Below are 22,500 nucleotides of genomic sequence, written 5' to 3'. Positions count from 1 at the left end.
AACTAATACACTCAAAAATAGACTATTATTACTGACAGATGAAAAGTTAATGAAGAAAATATACAGCTTTTTATTAAGTCTTAAAACAGAAGATGAACAGGTGGAAAAAAAATGATAACATGGGCAAAAAAATTTTTGGGATATACTATAAAACTAGACAAAATGGCAAAAGCTTTCGGATAGAAATTATAAATTGACAATGGCAACTGCATTTAAGGAAAAATTGTATAAAATGTTTTATAGGTGGCGTTTACCACCAGTAAGACTGGCAAAGTTGTTTAAAAACATGTCTGCCAAATGTTGGACATTTAATCAGATGCCGGGCGCATATTCTCACATGTGGTGGACATGTGCAAAGGTAAAAAAACACTGGACGAAAATACATACATGGTTAGAAAAAGCGTTAAAGCAACACATCGATTATAAGAAAGAAATATTTGTTAGGCAAAATACGATAAAGGGAATATATATTTAATACTTGCCAATAAAACAGCATTGCCCGGATATTTATTTATAGGGGGGGGGGGGATGTCTGGACCAAATGTAATTTCTAATGTTGGACTTTCCCACTTACCAGAGGGAGCGCCCTAGTGGAGTACTGTGAAGCCGTTACCATGGCAACTCCACTGCACTGTACGGTAGAAGCCATTTTACGGCAGTACAGTAGAAGCCATTTTAAGGCACAAGTTGTATTGTAGCACAACACACACCCCAAGGGGTGTTAGGGGTATCTTAACCCCACAGTATTTGTTTCCAGAGAGTAAGTCATCTGTGTAGCAAGTTTGGTTGAAATTGCTCAAGGCGTTCCAGAGTTATGCTTGAACACACAGACACAGATACGCCCACAGAGCCATTTTTATGTATATATAGATTCTTTAGGTGTTATAGAAGAAGAAATATAAGTAATAAAAATGGTCTCCATTAATGGGAGGGGGGTGCACTGCAATATTTGTCTTTATTTTTTGTATGTGAAGTTTGTATTTTTTGTCGATGATGTTTGTGTTACTTGTATTTAAAATAAAAAAGATATTAAAGCAACATGAAAGAAAAAATACTACTCTGTAGGTCCTATGTTTAATATATTATTATATCATATACTATTATGTTAGCAAATTGACCCAGACAATACTCTGTTCATAAAGCACTTATGGATGTTAAGGGAAAAAAAATACATACATGAACTGTTTAAAAATGAAATAAAAATAGACTGGCACAAAATCAAAACCAGGGGAGAAACATCACCTGGATATCAAGAGTAGAGAAATAATTTAGAAGTTCGGTCTCATCGCTGATCTCCGGCTCGTTGCAAGCTGGACACACCAAATCCGTGATGTGCTTCTCCTTTACGGCGATGGTGAAGTGCAAAGCAAAACATTCGGGGCAAATCGTACACTCGCACGACGTTAGAGACTGCATCTGAAAAGAGAAGGACTGAACAGATTAACTGAGTTGGAAGGGACCTTGTAGAGTAGAGTAGAGTAGAGTAGAGTAGAATAGAAAATATGGAATGGAATAGAGAACATGGAACAGATGAATAAAGAACAGAATAGAGAATTAAAAAACAGGATAGAGAGAGAAAAAAGAATAGAACACAATAAAATAGAATATAGGAATAAATAAAATGGAACGGAACGGAATAGAATAGAATAGGTTGAAGAAAATAGAATAGAATGGAATAAGTTGAATAGAATAGAATAGAAAATATGGAATGGAATAGAGAACACGGAACAGAGGAATAAAGAACAAAATAGAGAATAAAAAACAGGATAGAGAGAGAAAAAAGAATAGAACACAATAAAATAGAATATAGGAATAGAATAAAATGGAACGGAATAGAATAGGTTGAAGAAAATAGAATAGAATGGAATAAGTTGAAGAGAATAGAATAGAAAATGTGGAGTGGAATAGAGAACACGGAACAGATGAATAAAGAACAAAATAGAGAATTAAAAAACAGGATAGAGAGAGAAAAAAGAATAGAACACAATAAAATAGAATATAGGAATGGAACAGAATAGAATGGGTTGAAGAAAATAGAATAGAATGGAATAAGTTGAAGAGAATAGAATAGAAAAGAAAAGAAAAGAAAATATGTAAGGGAGGAGTACAGAATGGAAAGAATAGCATAGCACAGCATAGAATAAGCAGAGTTGGAAGGGACCTTGGAGGTCTTCTAGTCCAACCCCGTGCCTAGGCAGGAAACCTTATACCGTCCCAGACAAATGGCTATCCAGCATCTTCTTAAAGACTCCCAGTGTTGGAGCATTCACAACTTCTGGAGGCAACTTCTATTCCACTGATTAATTGTTCTAACTGTCAGGAAATTTCTCCTCAGTTCTAAATGGCTTCTCTCCTTGATTAGTTTCCACCCATTGCTTCTTGTTCTACCCTCAGGTGCCTTGGAGAATAGTTTGACTCCCTCTTCTTTGGGGCAGCCCCTGAGATATTGGAAGACTGCTATCATGTCTCCCCTAGTCCTTCTTTTCATTAAACTAGGCATATCCAGTTCCTGCAACTGTTCTTCCTATGTTTTAGCCGCCAGTCCCCTAATCCTCTTGGTTGTCTTCTCTGCACTCTTTCTACAGCCGTTATGGCGAATCTATGGCGCGTGTGCCACAGGTGGCACGTGGAGCCATATTTGGTGGCATGCCAGCCGTCAGGTCATGTGCGCCGGCCATCTGATTTTCCGCCCTTCCGGAGGGCTGCGGCAGGGAGGCGCTTTCTCTCTCCCGAGGCTTCAGGAAAGACTTCAGAGCCTGGGAAGGGGTCACGCACGCATGCACAGGTGGGCGGGGAGATGGAGTGGGCATGCGTGCGTGATAGCGCAATTTTGGCACGTCATAAGAAAAGGGTTCACCATCACTGTTCTAGAGTCTGAACCTCTTTTCTTACGTTGTGGCCACCAAAACTTAATGACGGGTTGGACACAGTCAACCAGCCCCGCTGTCAGGTTTCCGAAAGATGCCCTAATTGATTCATGAGTCATGAGCCAATTTTCAAAAGAAAACCACCGTTTATTAGAAGCATCACTTGGCAAGATCTTGTTGCAGTCAGATCTGAGCCTCATTTGAATTATAGCTGTACTTTACCCCCTCCGCTCAGTCTGTGTCATAAATCACATTTCCCAATGAGGTGCACCCCTATGCTCACCATGGCAAATTTATGAGTCGACACCCACTACGGAAGAAAGGCGCAGCACGTTAATACCTTGTTCCGCGGCAAGGCCAGGCTGCAGACGGCGCACTCCCAGCTGAGCAAGCGTTTGATGAAGTCGCGGTTCGGGGAGGCCTTGACGGCTTCCACGATGTCTGAGAGCTCCCAGCCTTCGTTCGGCTGCTCCAGCATCAAGGAGACCACCAGCTCGGCCCGGCCCCAGCTGGGCAAAGACAGGGAGGCCAGGAGACGCCGCAGCAGCGCCTGGGGTGGAACAAGACGAGAAATGATCAGGGGTAACTCACATTGGATCTCTGGATAAAGATCCCTTCCTGTTCTGACCTAAGCTTCCCCAACAGCACGAAGCCGAGTCCTCGTCCCGATAAACCCCTTTTATTTAATTGACAGTGAATTCCTCGCCCGCAGAGTCTTTCCTCTCCCACAGTCTTTCGAGATAGTTCACAATTGATCAGGCCAGGCCGATATCTTTCAGACACCGCAACACTTGGCAAGAATGCAGAAATGAGGGAATTGTCTCCTGCAAACTCCACTCCCCTGTCGCTCCTTTTTAATTTCCTCTGGGAGGGGCCATTCACCGTCCACCTGTGCCTTTACTCCCAAGTCGACCCTTGTTCCTTAGCTGCTCCCTTCGTCTGGCCACTCTGGGAACAGGCTCCAGCTGTTCTTCTGCCTCAGGGATGTCCGACTCAGTGGTGGGTGGCCAAATCTGGCCGTTGTTGTTCTCACCGAGGCTTCCCAAGAGCAGGAAGCAAACTCCGGGTCCCGACAAAAAACCCTTTTATTAATTGACTGTGAATTCTGCTCATTCCCATCCAGCAAAGTCTTTCAAGGGAGGATTTATAGTCACAGACCTTATCTGGCTTGGAGAGCTGCCAGGCCGAGATCTGCAAAACTCGGCAAGAAATCTTGCAGAATCCCGAACCAATGAAGTGGACTCCTGCAAACTCCACTCCCCTTTCTCTCCTCTTTTATTTCCTCTGGGAGGGGCCATTCACTGTCCACCTGTGGCCTTACTCCCAAGTCAACCCCTGTTCTTTAGCTGGTCCCTTTCTTTGGCAACTCTGCCCATGCGCACACTGGGAACAGGCTCCAGCTGTTCTTCTGCTTCACTGATGTCCGACTCTGAAGGCAGCTGATATCTGTCGGACGGCCCTGGCCTCCACTCTGCTTCCGACACAGAGCCCTCGTCAGAGCCTTCCCCAGACTCCAGGACTGGCCCAGGTTCCTCCCCAACCTCCTCACTGTCCGAACTCTGCTGGCCGCTTTTGGGGTACATTTTCTTTCCTCTCTCGCTCACCTGTCGGTCGGCGCTCTGGAAGTTCATCGGAGGGTCTTCGCTCTCCCACAGCCGCTTGTGAAAAGGTGCCAGGCGGGCCCGCTGCAGCTGCACCAGGGCCCGCCATAAATCGCCGTTGTTCTCATACAGGGCCTGTAAGACAGGGCCCCGCTCCTCAAAGCCCAGGGACTTCAACTCCGTCACCTGTGGAGGGAACAAACCCTGACGTTACCTTCCCAAAACCAAACCGTCAGCAGGATCTGACTCTGGTTAGCGTCCCCTTTCAAAAATAAATCTGACATTTTAATAAGGAAGCAATTAAAAATTGATATATATATATGAAGCAGTGGTGGGTTTCAAAAAAATTTCGAACCTACTCTGTGGGTGTGGCCTCCTTTGTGGGAGTGGCTTGCCAGCCATGTGACCTGGTGGGAGTGGCTTGCTGGCCATGTGTTTTCTTTCTCTCTCTCTCTCTCTCCTTCCTTTTGTCTCTCTGTCCCCTTTCCATTTTTTCTTTCATTTCTCTCTCACTTTCTTTCTTTCTTCCTTCTTTCCTTCCTTCCTTTCTCTTTCTGTGTGTGTGTGTGTGTGTGTGTGTGTGTGTGTGTTTGTGTGTCAGTGGTGGGTTTCAAATTTTTTTGGAACCTCTTCTGTAGGTGTGGCCTGCTTTCCGGGTCCACTAGTGGAACCTCTTCTAACCGGTTCGGTAGATTTGACGAACCGGTTCTACCGAACTGGTGCGAACTGGTAGGAACCCACCTCTGATATGAAGTGACTATTTAGAATACCTTGTTGAAAAATGATGGAATAACATCTTTGTTTGAATGTATGATGTACAAGGAGAATAATGAACATAAGCATACTCGATAGATGATTGTTGGGATTATACATAATTGAAAACAGTGATATACAAATATAAATAGTTGGTAAATCTTTTTCATACTGTAAAAATATTCAGAATGGGATAAGTGATTATATAAAGGTATATTATTATTAAACAGACAATCAAGAATATAAGGGAATTAGGTTTATTGAATGTATGTATGTATGTATGTATGTATGTATGTATGTATGTATGTACGTATGTATTTAGTGTCACAACCCCTGGTATGCCCAAATATGGGAGGAAGCCTACTGCTTCCTTTCTCTGTCTATCGGCTCGTCACAAGAGACCATTCAGACAGAAACCCAATATTTTTACTGTTGCCTTTGTTACATTTGTGTTGTATTTGTGCTGATAAATAAATAGAGACTAGTATAGATCTATTTCAAGCTATTTAGCTCTCATCAGCTAGCCATACCCTTACTGGGATTCGAACCATAGGTATGTAGTTAGTGTTCGAATCCCAGTAAGGGTATGGCTAACTGATGAGAGCTAAATAGCTTGAAATAAATCTATACTAGTCTTCCTTTATTTATTTATCAGCACAAATACAACACAAATGTAACAAAGGCAACAGTAAAAATATTGGGTTTCTGTCTGGATGGTCCCTTATGACGAGCCGATAGACAGAGAAAGGAAGCAGTAGGCTTCCTCCCATATTTGGGCATACCAGGGGTTGTGACACTAAATACATACCTATTTCCCTGGCTCAACTGATAAAGGAGGAGAACCTTGTGGCTTAGTGGTTTACACATCTGCCTAATATGTAATACAGTCCAGATTCGAATCCCAGTAAGGGTATGGCTAGCTGATGAGAGCTAAATAGCTTGAAATAGATCTATACTAGTCTTCCTTTATTTATTTATCAGCAGAAATACAACATATATATATATATATATATATATATATATATATATATATATATATATATGTGTGTGTGTGTGTGTGTGTGTGTGTGTGTGTGTGTGTGTGTGTGTGTGTGTGTGTGTGTGTTTTATTTTTTTATTTGTGCTGATAAATAAATAAAGGGAGACTAGTATAGATCTATTTCAAGCTATTTAGCTCTCATCAGCTAGCCATAATGGCCTAATGGCTAAGAAGTTTGCCTAGGATGTAATATAGCCCAGGTTCAAATCCCAGTAAGGGTATGGCTAGCTGATGAGAGCTAAATAGCTTGAAATAGATCTATACTAGTCTCCCTTTATTTATTTATCAGCACAAATAAAAAAAAACACAAATATAACAAAGGCAACAGTAAAAATATTGGGTTTCTGTCGTGATGGACTCTTGTGACGAGCCGATAGACAGATGATGGAAGCAGTTAGCTTCCTCCCATAATTGTAAAAAACTTTTTTATATATATATATATATATCGTAATTGAATATATGTTGTACAATGAAAGTGAGGTATTTAGTTATATTAGATGAAAAAATCTGTGATTGTAAATGTAATTGAGAATATGGATGCAAAAACACTTGTAATCAAACGACATGCTGTATGTAATGGATGAGAATTTTTTTATGTTGTTTTTTATGTTTAAAACTATAATAAAAATTGCAAATAAATAAATAAATCTGACATATACTGAGTACTGCATTCAGTTTTAGTTGCCACAATGTGGAAAAGATGTGGAGACTCTGGAAAGACTGCAGAGAAGAGCAACAAAGAGGATTAGGGGACTGGAGGCTAAAACATAGGAAGAACGGTTGCAGGAACTGGGGATGTCTAGTTGAATGAAAAGAAGGACTAGGGGAGACACGATAGCAGCCTTCCAATATCTCAGGGGTTGCCCCAAAGAAGAGGGAGTCAAACTATTCTCCAAGGCACCTGAGGGTAGAACAAGAAGCAATGGGTGGAAACTAATCAAGGAGAGAAGCAACTTAGAACTGAGGAGGAATTTCCTGGCAGTGAGAAAAATGAATCAGTGGAACAGAAGTTGCCTCCAGAAGTTGTGAATGCTCCAACACTGGAAGTCTTTAAGAAGATGTTAGCTAACTATTTGTCTGAAGTGGTGTAGGGTTTCTGCCTAGGCAAGGGGTTGGACTAAAGACCCCCAAGGTCCCTTTCAACCCTGTTATTCTATTCTATTCTATTCTATTCTATTCTATTCTATTCTATTCTATTCTATTGCATTCTCTCTTCTCTTCTCAATACAATGGCAGAGTTGGAAGGGACCTTGGAGGTCTTCTAGTCCAACCCCCTGCCTAGGCAGGAAAGGAAACCCTATACTGTTCCAGTCAAATGGTTATCCAACATCTTCTTAAAAACCTCCAGTGTTGAGGCATTCACAACTTCTGGAGGCAACTTCTGATCCACTGATTAATTGTTCTCACTGTCAGGAAATTCCTCCTCAGTTCTAAGTTGCTTCTCTCCTTGATTAGTTTCCACCCGTTGCTTCTTGTTCTACCCTCTTCTCTTCTCCCCTCCCCTCCCCTTCCCTATCCTATTAGTTAAAGGTGGGCTAGATGGCTTGACAATTAAATGGGAAACTGTTGTGTTTTCTGGGGAATTCTGGGAGTTGAAGTCCACCCGTCATAAAGTGACCAAGGTTTGACACTGTTATTCTGATTCCCCCATACATTTCGTCCAGACCCACCTTGCTCCGACGGGCACTGAGGCATCGAACGACGGCGTCATCTACGTCACCCTGGCTGGCCACCCAGGCGGTTTGGACTTCCTGGAGGGTTATGGCACCCAGCCCACCGCCGGGGTCCTCCTCGCCTCGCTGAGTGGCCACTTCCGCCATCCCTTCCAGGACGCAGGGCAGCTCCGATTTCAGCCAGGCCAGGGGCACCTCGGCTCCCGAGTAGCACAAGGCGGCCGCCACCATTTCGGGGGCCACGCCCACGCTTTCCGCCTCCTGTGGGGCCAAAAGACAAAGCCAGGGCCTTTGATGATGGAGGGAGGACTCCGAAGTTGGTCGGCAACTATATTTGGCCGGAAGGACAATGAGTTGTAGGGAGTCCTTTGCTTACAATGGATTCATCAATCATGATTTTCTCTTACATTCGCTAGCGGTTCGGAACTGACATGCGCAGAGTGTCCGTGATGACTCTGGGCGGGTGGGCGGAGCCTCACGCCGCCGCCGCTACTGGTTCGCTGGGGCAAAACGGCAGAATACCACCTCTGCAAAAGTTCTGTTCTGACCGAGGCTTCACAAGAGCATGAAGCAAACTCCATGTCCCGACAAAAAACCCTTTTATTAATTGATTGTGAATTCTGCAAAACTTGGCAAGGAGTCTCGGAGAGTCTCCGAACCAATGAAGCGAATTAATGGTCTCCTGCAAACTCCACTCCCCTGTTGCTCCTCTTTTATTTCCTCTAGGAGGGGCCGTTCATCATCCACCTGTGGCCTTACTCCCGAGTCGACCTCTGTTAGCTGTTCCTTTCTTGTCTGGACACTCTGCGCATGCGCACACTGGGAATAGGCTCCAGCTGTTCTTCTGCCTCACTGATGTCGGATTCTGAAGGCGGTGGCATCTTTCATCCATCCACTTCATCATCCATCAATCCACCCACCCATCCATCCAATCAACTTATCATCTATCTGTATGTATGTATGTATGTACTGTATGTCTTTGTCTATCTGCCTATCCATCTTCTGTCTATCTCCATCCATCCATTCTCTATCCACATCTATACCTATATACCTCTATATCCATCCATCCATCCATCCATCCATCCATCCATCCATCCATCCATCCTTCTGCCTATCATCTATCTATCTATCTATCTATCTATCTATCTATCTATCTATCTATCTATCATCTATCTATCTATCTATCTATCTATCTATCTATCTATCTATCTATCTATCATCTATCTATCTATCATCTATCATCTATCTATCTTTTCTGTGTGAGATTTTCGTAATAAAAAAACCCTCAGTATGAAGAAAACAGATTTTTACAGTACAAGTACAAGAAATCTGTTCACTTCTGCTAATTACCTATCTATGTATCTTATATTTATCTTATATCTATCTATCTATCTATCTATCTATCTATCTATCTATCTATCTATCTATCTATCTATCTATCTATCTATCTATCAATCTATCTATCTATCAATCTATCTACCTACCTACCTACCTACGTATCTATCTATCTATCTATCTATCTATCTATCTATCTATCATCTATCTTTCTTTCTATCTATTTATCTTCTATCTATCTATCTATCTATCTATCTATCTATCTCTTTCTATCTATCTATTTATCTTCTATCTATCTTCTACATCTCTATCTATCTATCTATCTATCATCTATATATTTATTATCTATCTATCTATCTATCTATCTATCTATCTATCTATCTATCTATCTATCTATCTATTTCTTTATCATCCATCCATCCATCCATCCATCTATCCAACCTACTTATCATCTATCTGTAGGTCTGTCTCTGCTTATCCATCTTCTGTCTTTCTCCATCCATCCATCTATCTATCCATCCATCCACCCATTGTTCCAGCCAGCCAGCCATTCTCTATCTACATCTATACCTATACCTATATAGCTCTATATTTGTCCATCCATCCATCCACCTATCATCTATCCATCTTCTTTTTTTCTGTCTGTCTGTCTGTCTAACTCCATCCATCCATCCATCCAATCTACTTATCATCATCTATCTGTGTTCCTGTCTGTCTATCTGCCTATCTGTCCTCTGCCTATCTCCATTCCTCCATCCATCATCTATCTACTATATCTATACCTCTATCTATCTATCTATCTATCTATCTATCTATCTATCTATCTATCTATCTATCTATCTATCTATCTATCTATCTATCTATCTATCTATCTATCTATCTATCTATCTATCATCATCTACCCACTCATCCATCCATCCATCTCTAATCACCTTTCATTACTTTATAAGTAATTCCAGGCAGCAAACATTCCTAATGGTCCTCCAGATACATAGACATAGGTAGATATAGATAGTCCTATCGGCTGCATAGAAGGAAAATCAGTACAAAATGTTTTACAGATGGCACCTGGCACCAGTAAGGTTAGCAAAAATCTCAGCAAATATCTCCCCAAAATGTTGGAAATGTGAATCCTCCCCACCAAGCCACGGCCACCAAGCCACACTCACAGAACCGGTAGTAAAAAAAATGTAGATTTCACCACTGATATAGACACACGCACACCCAAAAATCTGTGTACGAGGCAAAAAGAAAAGGGCTTGGGCAGACTTCCGATATATCCTAAGGCCTCTGGGCCCCCAAAGATAACATGCCCAGGAGTTGAACTACAATTCCCACAATCACTGGGGGGCTACAATTGAAGAAGACGCATACAGAGGTTCAAAACTGATTGGGGCTGCGGGGAGAACTCACCCTGATCATGGCCACCATCTTCTGCCCGTCGTCCCGCAGCTTCTCCTGCCTCTGATGCTCTACTTCCTCGGACGAGGCCGATGGGGCTCGACACAGACCCTGGGACTCCCCGGGGGATTCCACCACCTCTCGCTTCAGCCTGCCCACCTCCTCTTTCTCCGTCCGGGCAAGGCTGGGGGGCTGGGGATCGCCGTGCAGGCTGGTGCAGTGGCACATCTCACAGATCCGTCCGCTGCCATTGTTGCGGAAAGTGCAGTGTTCACACTGCCAGCTGGGGGCCTGCGGGAAGAGAGAAGGGCCCCCCCATCCGGGATGGAGATTAGCGCCGGGGGTGCCAGATCGGGCATGGGTAAGATTCGGGATCAGGCACGGTAAAGATCGGACATCGAGATCGGGGACAGGGAAAAAGCGATATCAAAAACGGGCAGAGGTAAGAGAAGATATTGTGGTTTAGGCCTGGGTAAAATGAGACACCGGGAGCAGCCCCAAAAGACAGCGCCACCCGGAAGTGGAACTACAATTCCCACTACAGCTGGCATTCAATCTGACATCGAGACGAGGCATGGCGAAGATCGGACAGGACAAAGAAGAGACATCATAAATCACGCATCGCCCCAATCTCTGATCTTGCCCGTACCAGTTTTTGACATCCGATCTTAGCCCTGCTTTTATCTTGATGTCTGATCTTAGCCATGTTGGGTCTCGATGTCTGATCTTAGGCAGGAAAGCCGGCTGGGTGACTTTGGGCCAATCAGCAGGAGACTGGCAGTTCTGGTCCCGCGTTAGGCATGAAAGCCGGCTGGGTGACTTTGGGCCAATCAGGAGGAGACTGGGAGTTCTAGTCCTGCCTTAGGCATGAAAGCCGGCTGGGTGACTTTGGGCCAATCACCAGGAGTTGGTGAGTTCTAGTCCCGTCTTAGGCATGAAAACCGGCTGGGTGACTTTGGGCCAATCAGCAAGAGACTGGGAGTTCTAGTCCCGCCTTAGGCATGAAAGCCGGCTGGGTGACTTTAGGCCAATCAGCAAGAGACTGGGAGTTCTAGTCCCGCCTTAGGCATGAAAGCCGGCTGGGTGACTTTGGGCCAATCAGCAGGAGACTTGGAGTTCTGGTCCCGTCTTAGGCATGAAAGCCGGCTGGGTGACTTTAGGCCAATCAGCAGGAGACTGGGAGTTCTAGTCCCGCTTTAGGCATGAAAGCCGGCTGGGTGACTTTGGGCCAATCACCAGGAGTTGGTGAGTTCTAGTCCCGTCTTAGGCATGAAAACCGGCTGGGTGACTTTGGGCCAATCAGCAAGAGACTGGGAGTTCTAGTCCCGCCTTAGGCATGAAAGCCGGCTGGGTGACTTTAGGCCAATCAGCAAGAGACTGGGAGTTCTAGTCCCGCCTTAGGCATGAAAGCCGGCTGGGGGACTTTGGGCCAATCAGCAGGAGACTGGGAGTTCTAGTCCCGCCTTAGGCATGAAAGCCGGCTGGGTGACTTTAGGCCAATCAGGAGGAGACTGGGAGTTCTAGTCCTGCCTTAGGCAGGAAAGTTATCTGGGTGACTTAGGGCCAATCACCAGGAGTCAGTGAGTTCTAGTCCCGCCTCAGGCATGAAAGCCGGCTGACTGACTTTGCGCCAATCACTAGGAGATAGTGGGTTCTAGTCCCGCCCTAGACAGGGAAAATATCTGGGTGACTTTGAGCCAATCACCAGGAGACGGCGAGTTCTAATCCCGCCTTAGGCACGAACACCCTCTGGCTGTTTTGGGGCCAATCACCAGGCGACAGTGAATTCTAGTCCTGTATTAGAAACCGTTTCCTCTTGGAAGCCCCCCCCCCCCAATACTCACGTCTTCCTGCTGGGATCCACCCTCTTCCCCCCAGGCTATCAGGGGCTTGGCATCGCCGGTGCCCGGTCTCCCAGCTAGGCGCGGCCTCTCGCAGACGGCGCACAGGACTGTGGCCGACTCATTCTCAAAGGTGCAGGTTTGGCAGGCCCAGCGTCCTCTGGCCAGTTGGCCCGGGCTGGTCAGTTCGTCGTCCAGGCCGAGGTTCTGGGGGGTCTTACAACCCCGAGGCCGGTCGCAATTGGTGCAGAGGATGGAGGAGGCCTCGTTGTTCTTCTGACAAGCTGCGCACCGCCAGGGTGGACGCGGACTGGGGATGGCACGGGAAGATGAGAGCGGGGGTAGGCTGGGGGGTCGTAGGGAAGTTGTTTCCGAGGGGATGCTACAGAGGCTGCAAAGAGACAAGAACCCAATGCTGTATGAATCACGACTAATCAATACATTAATAAATTCTGGGCACAATGAGAATGTATCTGCCGAATAAAACTCTGCATCGGTGACAGGAAAGGCATCTGGCCAGTAAATACTCAGCTCCATTCAGTTGGCCAGACTCCACCCCGTAAAGGATTACGGGGGTCGTTAAAAGATGATGATCTGGTGCATACAGGTGGGCCTCGACTTACAACCATTCGTTTAGCGAGCAAAGTTACAACGGCACTGGGAATAGCCACTTAAAACTTCTCCTCGCGCTTACGACCATCCGCAGGGTCATGTCACGTGATCAAGACTTGGGCGCCCGGCAACCGATGGTCGCACCGCAAATGTCATTTTGTGACCTTTCCCGCCAGCTTCCCACAAGCCAAGTCAACGGGGGAAAGCCGGATTCGCTTAATGGCCGCCTGATTCACTTACGACCGCAGCAATTCCCTTCACTGCCACGTCGTAAAATCGCTCGCCACTCGCTCATCATTTGGCCCCCATTATGGTCGTTAAGTCGGGGACTACCTGTACCTCAGATTAATTTTTGGGGGGAACAGAGGGAAATAATTCCACCAGAGGGACGAATGGAGGGGCGGTTTGCTTTCAATCCAAAAATCAGGAAGTGGAAACCATTTTCCGGAGGATTTCCTGTTTGGTGGGGAAGTGGTGGAGCCCGCAAGGGGGTGCATGGAGAGGGCTAGCTTGGAGACTTGCACCCAAGAAGATAATGTTGTGGCCCGCCAGTGGCCAGAGGAGCTGGCAGCAGATTCGGACAGTGAGGAGGTTGGGGAGGAACCTGGGCCAATCCTGGAGTCTGGGGAAGGCTCGGACGAGGGCTCTGTGTCGGAGGCAGAGAGGGGGCCAGGGCCTTCTGACAGTTATCAGCTGCCTTCGGAGTCGGACATCAGTGAGGCAGAAGAACAGCTGGAGCCTGTTCCCAGTGTGCGCATGCACAGAGTTGCCAGACAAGAAGGGGACAGCTAAAGAACAGGGGTCGACTTGGGAGGAAGGCCACAGGTGGACAATGAATGGCCCCTCCCAGAAGAAATAAAAGAGGAGTGACGGGGGAGTGGAGTTTGCAGGAGACCATTAGTTTGCTTCATTGGTTCTGAGACTCTCCGAGACTCCTTGCCAAGTTTAACGGATAAAGTCTGTGACTGTAAATCCTCTCTTGAAAGACTTTGTGTCAGGCCATTATAATCCTTTTAGAATTTTGGCCTGCCACACTTTCTCTTATTTCATTATGCTGTTTCTTTAGCATAGTTGAAGGGAGGGGGGAATAGACAGGAGTAGGATTGTGGAATGTATTGTTTTCATTCTTTACTAGAAGCCAAAGTCATCCTTTGTCTCCGCACCAATACACCTGACCGGAAGAAGCTGGGTGTGGATGCCAGCGTGGAAGAAGAAGATTGGACCATGTGATAGCAATAGTAATAGCAATAGCAGTTAGACTTATATACCACTTCATAGGGCTTTCAGGCCTCTCTAAGCGGTTTACAGAGTCAGCATATTGCCCCCAACAATCCGGGTCCTCATTTTACCCACCTCGGAAGGATGGAAGGCTGAGTCAACCTTGAGCTGGTGAGATTTGAACAGCCGAACTGCAGAACTGCAGTCAGCTGAAGTAGCCTGCAGTGCTGCATTTAACCACTGCGCCACCTTGGCTCTTCAATCCAGTGATGGATTGTGGGTGTGGGGGACAAGATCATGAACTTTTAACTGGGTGGGATTCCGATGTCATTTCCGGAATTGGGATTAACACAGATGTGCCAACATGCCTGCTTTATTAAATTGGAACTTTAAGGATCGTTTTGCCTTTGATTCTGATTTAATTCTTACATGATACTTGGAACGCTGACATTTTGCTGGATACGAATGAGCAGAATTCACAGTCAATTAACAAAAGGGTTTTTTGTCGGGACAAAAGGTTTGCTTCAGGCCCTTGGGAAGCCTCGGTCCCAACAGATACCTGGGGTTGGGGGGCGGTGGAGGACTCTGCCACGCTCGGCTAGGGTTCTTGGTCGGCACCCGATGGTGATGCGTCCGGGAAGGATGCTTATGGAACAGCCAATCGCAGTTAGGACACAAACTCTGATTGCAAGCCGCACAGTGCTGAGACGGGGCTTCTAAACCGCAAAGCAGGCAGGTGTCGGGAGGCAGATTTCCTGCAGGCCGGGAAAAAGAGATGGGGGGGAAGGAGGGAGGGAGAAACAGAGAGAGAAAGAGAGGCAGAGGGAGAGAGGGAGCAAGGGAGAAACAGAGAAAGAGAGATAGGGAGGGGGAGGAGAGATAGGGAGAGAGAGGGGGGGAGGAGGAAGGGAGAGAGGGGAAGGGGGGAGGGAGGGAGGAAAGGGAGGGGAGTAGGGAGGGGGAAGGAGGGAGAAACAGAGAGGCACAGAGAGGCACAGAGAGGGAGGGGGGAGAGAGGGAGAGAAAGAGAGAGAGGCAAAGAGAGAAAGGGAGAAACAGAGGGGCAGAAGGGGGAGAGAGGGAGGAAGAGAAAGAGAGGCAGGAGGGAGAGAGAGGGAGAGGGAGAGAGGGAGAGGGGGAGAGAGGCAGAGAGAGGGAGAGGGAAGGGGGGAGGGGGAGAGAAAGAGAGAGAAGCAGAGAGAGAAAGGGAGAAAGAGAGAGGCAGAGGGGGGAGAGAGGGTGAGAGAGAGGCAGAGAGGGGGAGAGAGAGGGAGGGCGAGAAAGAGAAGGTGGAGGGGTGGAGGGAGATAGAGGCGGAGAGAGAGAGGGAGAGGGGGGAGGGAGGGAAAGGGGGGAGAGGGAGGGAGAGAAAGAAAGGCAGAGAGAAAGCGAGGGAGGGAGAAACAGAGAGAGACAGGGAGGGGGAGAGAGGGGGAGAGAAAGAGAGGGAGGAGGGATGAGAGAGAGAGGGAGGGAGAGAGGCAGAGAGAGGGGGAGGGAGGGAGAGAAGAGGAGGGAGAGGGGCAAGGAGGGAGAGCGAGCGGAAGGGAGGGAGAAAGAGGCAGAGAGAGACAGAGAGAGGGAGGGGGAGAGGGAGGGAGAAACAGAGAGGCAGAGGGGGAGAGAGGCAGAGGGGGGAGAGAGAGAAGAGAGAGAGAGGCAGAGAGAGAGGAAAGGAGGGAGAAACAGAGAGGCAGAGGGGGAGAGAGGCAGAGGGGGGAGAGAAAGAAGAGAAAGAGAGAGACAGAGAGAGGGAGGGGGAGAGGGAGGGAGAAACAGAGAGGCAGAGAGAGACAGAGAGAGGCAGAGGGGGGAGAGAGAGGGAGAGAAAGAGAGAGAGAGGCAAAGAAAGTGGAAAGAAGGGAGAAACAGAGAGGCAGAGGGGGAGAGAGGCAGAGGGGGGAGAGAGAGAAGAGAAAGAGAGAGAGAGGCAGAGAGAGAGGAAAGGAGGGAGAAACAGAGAGGCAGAGGGGGAGAGAGGCAGAGGGGGGAGAGAGAGAGGGAGAGAAAGAAAGAGAGAGAGAGACAACAATTTTCTCAAATTTTGTTCTCTTAGGTCTCAAAACTCAAGACTCAGGTCCATCTCTACATCAGAGGCAGATTTTATTCCCCAGTTATCAATCAATCAAAATTGAGCTGGAATGGACCTTGGAGGTCTTCTAGTCCAGCCCCCTGCTCAAGCAGGAGACCTATAACATTTCAGACAAGTGCCTGTCTGGTCTCTTCTTAAAAACCTCCAGTGATGAAGCCCCTACAACTTCTGGTAGCAGGTTGTTCCACTGGTTACCGTATTTTTCAGAGTATAAGAGATGCACATAACCTAAATTTAGAAAAGGAAAACAACAACGGTTCTTGGCCTCGGCAGGCCGCATTTTCAGCCCTTTTTGGGACCTTTCATCGGCCCTTTTCCAGCCTTTTTTTCTACCCACTTTTGAGGGTTTGGGGGGCTGTTTTTGAGACTTTGGGGGGCTGTTTTTGAGGCTGTTTTCGGGCCATTTTCGAGCCGTTTTTGGCCTATTTTTGAGGCTTTTTTCCAGGCCGCTTTTGAGGCTTTTGGGGGGCTGTTCCCCCCCCAAAAAAACAGCCCCCAAAAGCAGCAAATATGGCTTGAAAAATAGTCTGGAAAAGGCCGAAAAAAAGCCCCAAAACGGAGCATTCAGAGGCTAAAAAATGGCCGACGGAAGGGCGGGGCTTCAGTAATATTCGGTCTATAAGACACACAGATATTTTCACCCCATTTTGGGAAACAAAAAGGTTTGTCTTATAGTCCAAAAAATACGGTAATTGTCCTCACTTTTAGGAAGATTCTCCTTAATTCCGAGTTGCTTCTCTCCTTGATTAATTGCAATCATAATAAGAGCTGGATGGGACCTTGGAGGTCTTCTAGTCCAGCCCCCTGCTCAAGCAGGAGACCTATAACGTTTTAGACAAGGGACTGTGCAGTCCCTTCCTAAAAACCTCCAACAGCTTCTAGTGGCAAGCTGTTCCACTGGTTAATTGTCCTCACTGTTAAGAAGCTTCTTCTTAATTCAACGTTGCTTCTCTCCTTGTTTAGTTACCATCTATTGCTTCTTGTCCTGCCTGAATGTGCTTTGGAGGATAATTTGACCTCTTCCTCTTTGTGGAAGCCCCTCAAATCCCAGAACCCCCTAGTCCATCTTTTCTCCAGACTAGCCAAACCCAAATCCTGCAACCGTTCGTCGTATATTTTTGTCTCCGGGAATTTAATCATCTTACTTGCTCTTGTTCGCGCTTTTTAAAATTAAATTAATTCGGGGTTCAATGAATCCAAGATCTACAGCTAGTCCTCGGCTTACGACCTAAAGGGAGCCTAAAATGTTTGTTCACCAAGAAAGATAATTGTTCAGTGAACTTTGCTTCATTTTACAAACCTTTCTTGCCCACAGCTGCTCGGTGAATCACTGCCTTTGTTAAGCGAGTCACACGGTTGTTATGTGAGCCTGACTTCCCCGTTGGCTTGTCAGAAGGTTGCAGAAAGAGACATGGCCACCGTCATACAAAGGAGCCGGTTTTCTGAGGGTCTGAATTTTGATCCCATGACCATAACGGGTCAGAAGTGTGAAAAATGTTCATCGGTCGCTTTCTTTGGTGGTGGTGTAACTTCGGTCATTAAATGAACTGTTGTTAAGTTGAGGACTCTTCTCTACTAGGAAGCCTGTAGAACAGTGTTACCTGATCTCGGCCCCTTGATGATCGGTGGACTTCAAGTCCCAGAATTCCCCAGCCAGCTCTCCCCCCCCCCCCCCATTTGCTGAAGTCAAGATATATTATGTTTACTGCAGCGCATATCCACCATCTATTAAGAAAGTTACCCAACATGGCTGGCTGGGGAATTCTGGGAAGTCCGCACATCGGAAAGTTCCCAAGGTTGGAGACCCCTGATTTAAGACTTGTGGACTTCAACTCCCAGAATTCCCTAGCCAGCTCTTTTTTCCCCCTTCACTTTGCTGAAGTCAAAGATATATTATGTATACTGCATACCCACCGTCTATTAAGAAAGTTACCCTACGTGGCTGGCTGGGAAATTCTGGAAGTCCAAAAGTCTTCAAGTGGCCAAGGTTGGAAACCCCTGATTTAAGACTGGTGGACTTCAACTCCCAGAATTCCCCAGCCAGCTCTTTTTTCCCCCTTCACTTTGCCGAAGTCAAAGATATATTACGTATACTGCATACCCACCGTCTATTAAGAAAGTTACCCTACGTGGCTGGCTGGGGAATTCTGGGAATTGAAGTCCACAAATCTTAAAGTTGCTAAAGTTGGAGACCTCTGATTTAAGACTTGTGGACTTCAACTCCCAGAATTCCCCAGCCCTCCCCCCCCCAGTTTGTTGAATTCAAGATATATTACGCTTACTGCATACCCACCATCTATTAAGAAAGTTACCCTACGTGGCTGGCTGGGGAATTCTGGGACTTGAAGTCCGCACATCGGAAAGTTCCCAAGGTTGGAGATCCCTGATTTAAGACTTGTGAACTTCAACTCCCAGAATTCCCCAGCCAGCTCTTTCTCCCCCCTCTCCCCCCAGTTTGTTGAAGTCAAGATATATTACGCTTACTGCATACCCACCATCTATTAAGAAAGTTACCCTACGTGGCTGGCTGGGGAATTCTGGGAGTTGAAGTCCTCCAGGCTTTAAGTTGCCAAGGTTGGAGATCCCTGATTTAAGGCTTGTGGACTTCAACTCCCAGAATTCCCAAGCCAGCTCTCCCCACCCCCCCACCCCGTTTGTTGAATTCAAGATATATTACACTTGCTGCATACCCACCATCGATTAAGAAAGTTACCCAACATGGCTGGCTGAGGAATTCTGGGAGTTGAAGTCCGCACATTGGAAAGTTCCCAAGGTTGGAGACCCCTGATTTAAGACTTGTGGACTTCAACTCCCAGAATTCCCCAGCCAGCTCTCCCCCCCCCACCGGTTTGTTGAAGTCAAGATATATTACGCTTACTGCATACCCACCATCTATTAAGAAAGTTACCCTCCATCACTGACTGAGGATTTCTGGGAGTTGAAGTCCTCTAGGCTTTAAGTTGCCAAGGTTGGAGATCCCTGATTTAAGGCTTGTGGACTTCAACTCCCAGAATTCCCCAGCCAGCTCTCTCTCCCCCCCCCCACCCCCAGTTTGTTGAAGTCAAGATATATTACGCTTACTGCATACCCACCATCTATTAAGAAAGTTACCCTACGTGGCTGGCTGGGGAATTCTGGGAGTTGAAGTCCACCCATCTTCCAGGGGCTGAGATCAGATCTTTAAATCTCTCCCCCGCCTCTGGTCTAAAAGATCCTTTGGATCTTGGTTTGTCTCAACCCCGCAGTTTGATTACGAACCTGGTTTGCGTTACAAAGTCAGTCCCACCTTACAACCAAACCACCTGTGGCTCTTTCTCAGATTACCTGCGTGAATCATGGCTAAAAGTGGACTCGGGGATCCAGCATCGGCCGCCCTTTGGATCTGGAGGAAGAGAGGATAATCAGGACCATGGAAGGACGAGGAGAGAAACAAACCTTCATACTAGGTTTCCTGCCTCGAAGGCCAAAGTCGGCCTTGAAGAAAATTTAGAAGCAATTCCGAAGGAAGGAAAATCAGCCCGTTAGGCCAGTTGATAAATCTTCTCCCTCCGTCCTTGATTTACGACCACAATCCCGCCCGATATTTCTGTTGCTAAATGAAACCCTTGCTTTGCCCCATTTTATGACATTTCTGGCCGCGGTTGTTAAGTGAATCCTCACAGTTGTGATGTTGTTAAGTGTACTTGGCTTTGTCAGAAGGTCACACGAGGGGAATCGCGTGGTTCCCCCGGGACACTGCGGCCGTCATAAATATCAGTCCATGGAGGGTGCAACGGCCGTTAAGTGTTTTTTTCCCTCCAGTGCCGTTTAGTGACCGATCACGAAATGAGCGGTTTGTATGTGGGATTCTCTCCTTCATCATCCACAGCCAGCGCTTCTGGTGGGGGATGATGGAAACCAGGGTGAGAAGATGGTTTCTCCACAAGATCAAACAAAATGGTTTCCCGACAATTATAGACAGATAATCCACAACTCACAACCACAACCCCTGTTGCTCAGCGTTAGTGTGTCGGTTAAGCAAGCCCTGCCCGATTTGACTATTCTTCCCCCCGACAGTCGTTAAGTGAATCACACGGTCGTTAAGCGAATCACATGGTCATTAAGCAAATCCAGCTTCCCGCCCATCGACTCTGCTGGTCGGAAGCTGGCGGGGAAGGCCGCAAATGGCAATCGGGTGACACACACATATCCCGGCCTGCCGCAACGGTCACGAATCCATGCCTTGCCTGGATCACATGATCGCAGGGACACTGTGACGGTCGTAAGTGTGAAGCCTGCTCGCCAGTCACTTGTTTCAGTGCTGCTGTTAACTTCAATTGGTTCTTAAATGAGTAGTTGGAAGTCAAGGACACCTCCCTCCCGGACCGATGTTTCTCATCCTTCAACGTTTGAAGATGGGTAAACTTCAACTCCCAGAATTCCCCACTGGGGAATTCTGGGAGTTGAAGTCCACCCATCTTCAACGGACTGAGATTGAGAAACGCTGCCATGGAGAGACTTACAATATGCTCTCACCCAGCTCCCCAAACATGGCTAACCCTCTGAAGTGAACCCAAAAGATTCTTCTGTCCCAAGGACCAGCCCATAGATTTCCACTGTTCTCCTCTCCTCTGTTTTCTATGCATCCGGGCATCAGGCACTGGACCCAGCTGGATCCTCCTCTTCCTCATCAGCCACCTCCAGACCTGGCGGCTGTTGACTCTCCATCTGAGGGCTGATGGGTGGCCTAGGCTCCCCCACCCTCTCTCGACCCACCTCACTCCCTACTTCACCCCACCATCCTGCTCTATAGCCCTGCTCACCTGTAACACCTGGTCCATTAATTCTTGCAACACCTGAGGGTTGGGGTGCGTTTCCTACACAAGGAAAAAGAGTCACAAGTCTCCTTCAACTCTTTGCATGGACCCCTAAAGGTTCTCTAGCAGACCCCGTCCGTCCCCCCCACCAGACCGGCTTGGTCTCACGTCCCCACCGCCCCGTACCGAAAGGACAAGGGTCAGCTCTGCGCGGAATAGCATGACGTCCACGGTGACGGATGCCACTTGAGGAATGTCTGGCTCGACCTGGGAATCTGGGAAGTAAAGCCCGTCGGTCTTTTGTTCCGAATAGCCGTACAGCCGGAGGACGTCACGCCCACCCTGCAAGAAGAGAAGGCGTCATTTTGGCAAGCAAAGGGGGGACACATACAAAAACGCATACGAAACAGAGAGAAGAGCCGAGGTGGTGCAGTGGTTAAATGCAGCACTGCAGGCTACTTCAGCTGACTGCAGTTCTGCAGTTCAGCTGTTCAAATCTCACCGGCTCAGGGTTGACTCAGCCTTCCATCCTTCCGAGGTGGGTAAAATGAGGACCTGGATTGTTGTTGGGGGCGATATGCTGACTCTGTAAACCGCTTAGAGAGGGCTGAAAGCCCTATGAAGCGGTATATAAGTCTAACTGCTATTGCTATTGCTAAGAAGGTGAGAGAGTGAGAGAGAGAGAGAAAGAGGGAGAGAGAGAGAAAGAGAGAGGGGAAAGGGGAAAAGAGAGAAAAGAAAGAGGGGGAGGGAGACAAAGACACAGAGAAAAAGAGGAAGAAAAAGATAGAGGAAATAAGAAAGAGGGACGGAAAGAAAGAAAGAAAGAAAGAAAGAAAGAAAGAGGGAGAGCGACAGAGAAAGGGAGGATAGAGAGAAGAGAGGGAGAAAGGGAGTAAGAAAGAGAAAGAGGGCGAGAGAAAGAAAGGGAAAAGAAGAGATAGAGGGCGAGAGAAAGAAAGGGAAAAGAAGAGATAGAGAGAAAGAGAGAGGGAGGGAGGAAGGGAAAAAGAGAGAGGGAGAGAAAGGGAAGGAGGGAAAGAGAGAGGAAGAGAAAAGAGAGAGAAAGAGAGAGAGATATTTAGCCAACATTTATACGTTGCCAATTCTTCTTTAAAACATTTGGAAATTGTTGGGAAAAGAAAGAATAATTTCAGCAGATCCGTTCCTTCATTTCAGAAAAAAAAACCTGTATATTATATACAACAAGTGTATATACTGTATATTTTTTAAAAAAGGAAATTTCATTCCCCACAACACCCTCAAACTGGC

General features: G+C 46.9%; 1 protein-coding gene across 3 annotated transcripts in view; it reads right to left on the bottom strand.

The window, feature by feature from the left end:
- RNF31 (ring finger protein 31) overlaps positions 1–22,500 on the bottom strand; it is a 73,347-nt gene that overhangs the window by 19,402 nt on the left and 31,445 nt on the right. For all 3 annotated transcript variants that reach the window (XM_087714248.1, XM_087714249.1, XM_087714250.1), the window contains exons 4-13: positions 21,415–21,570; positions 21,235–21,288; positions 19,757–19,814; positions 14,900–15,095; positions 12,514–12,901; positions 10,682–10,960; positions 7,931–8,194; positions 4,472–4,654; positions 3,208–3,417; positions 1,243–1,416 (exon numbers count right to left, since the gene is read on the bottom strand). In XM_087714248.1, the coding sequence (XP_087570374.1) occupies positions 1,243–1,416; positions 3,208–3,417; positions 4,472–4,654; positions 7,931–8,194; positions 10,682–10,960; positions 12,514–12,901; positions 14,900–15,095; positions 19,757–19,814; positions 21,235–21,288; positions 21,415–21,570 (1,962 nt within the window). The remainder of the gene's footprint in view (positions 1–1,242; positions 1,417–3,207; positions 3,418–4,471; positions 4,655–7,930; positions 8,195–10,681; positions 10,961–12,513; positions 12,902–14,899; positions 15,096–19,756; positions 19,815–21,234; positions 21,289–21,414; positions 21,571–22,500) is intronic.

This window comes from Thamnophis sirtalis, unplaced genomic scaffold, assembly GCF_051295495.1.
Source record: "Thamnophis sirtalis isolate CommonGarterSnake01/CBP01778 unplaced genomic scaffold, rThaSir2_p1.2 scaffold_4, whole genome shotgun sequence".
Lineage (NCBI taxonomy): Eukaryota > Metazoa > Chordata > Lepidosauria > Squamata > Natricidae > Thamnophis > Thamnophis sirtalis.
This window is presented reverse-complemented; position numbering and strand designations above follow the sequence as displayed.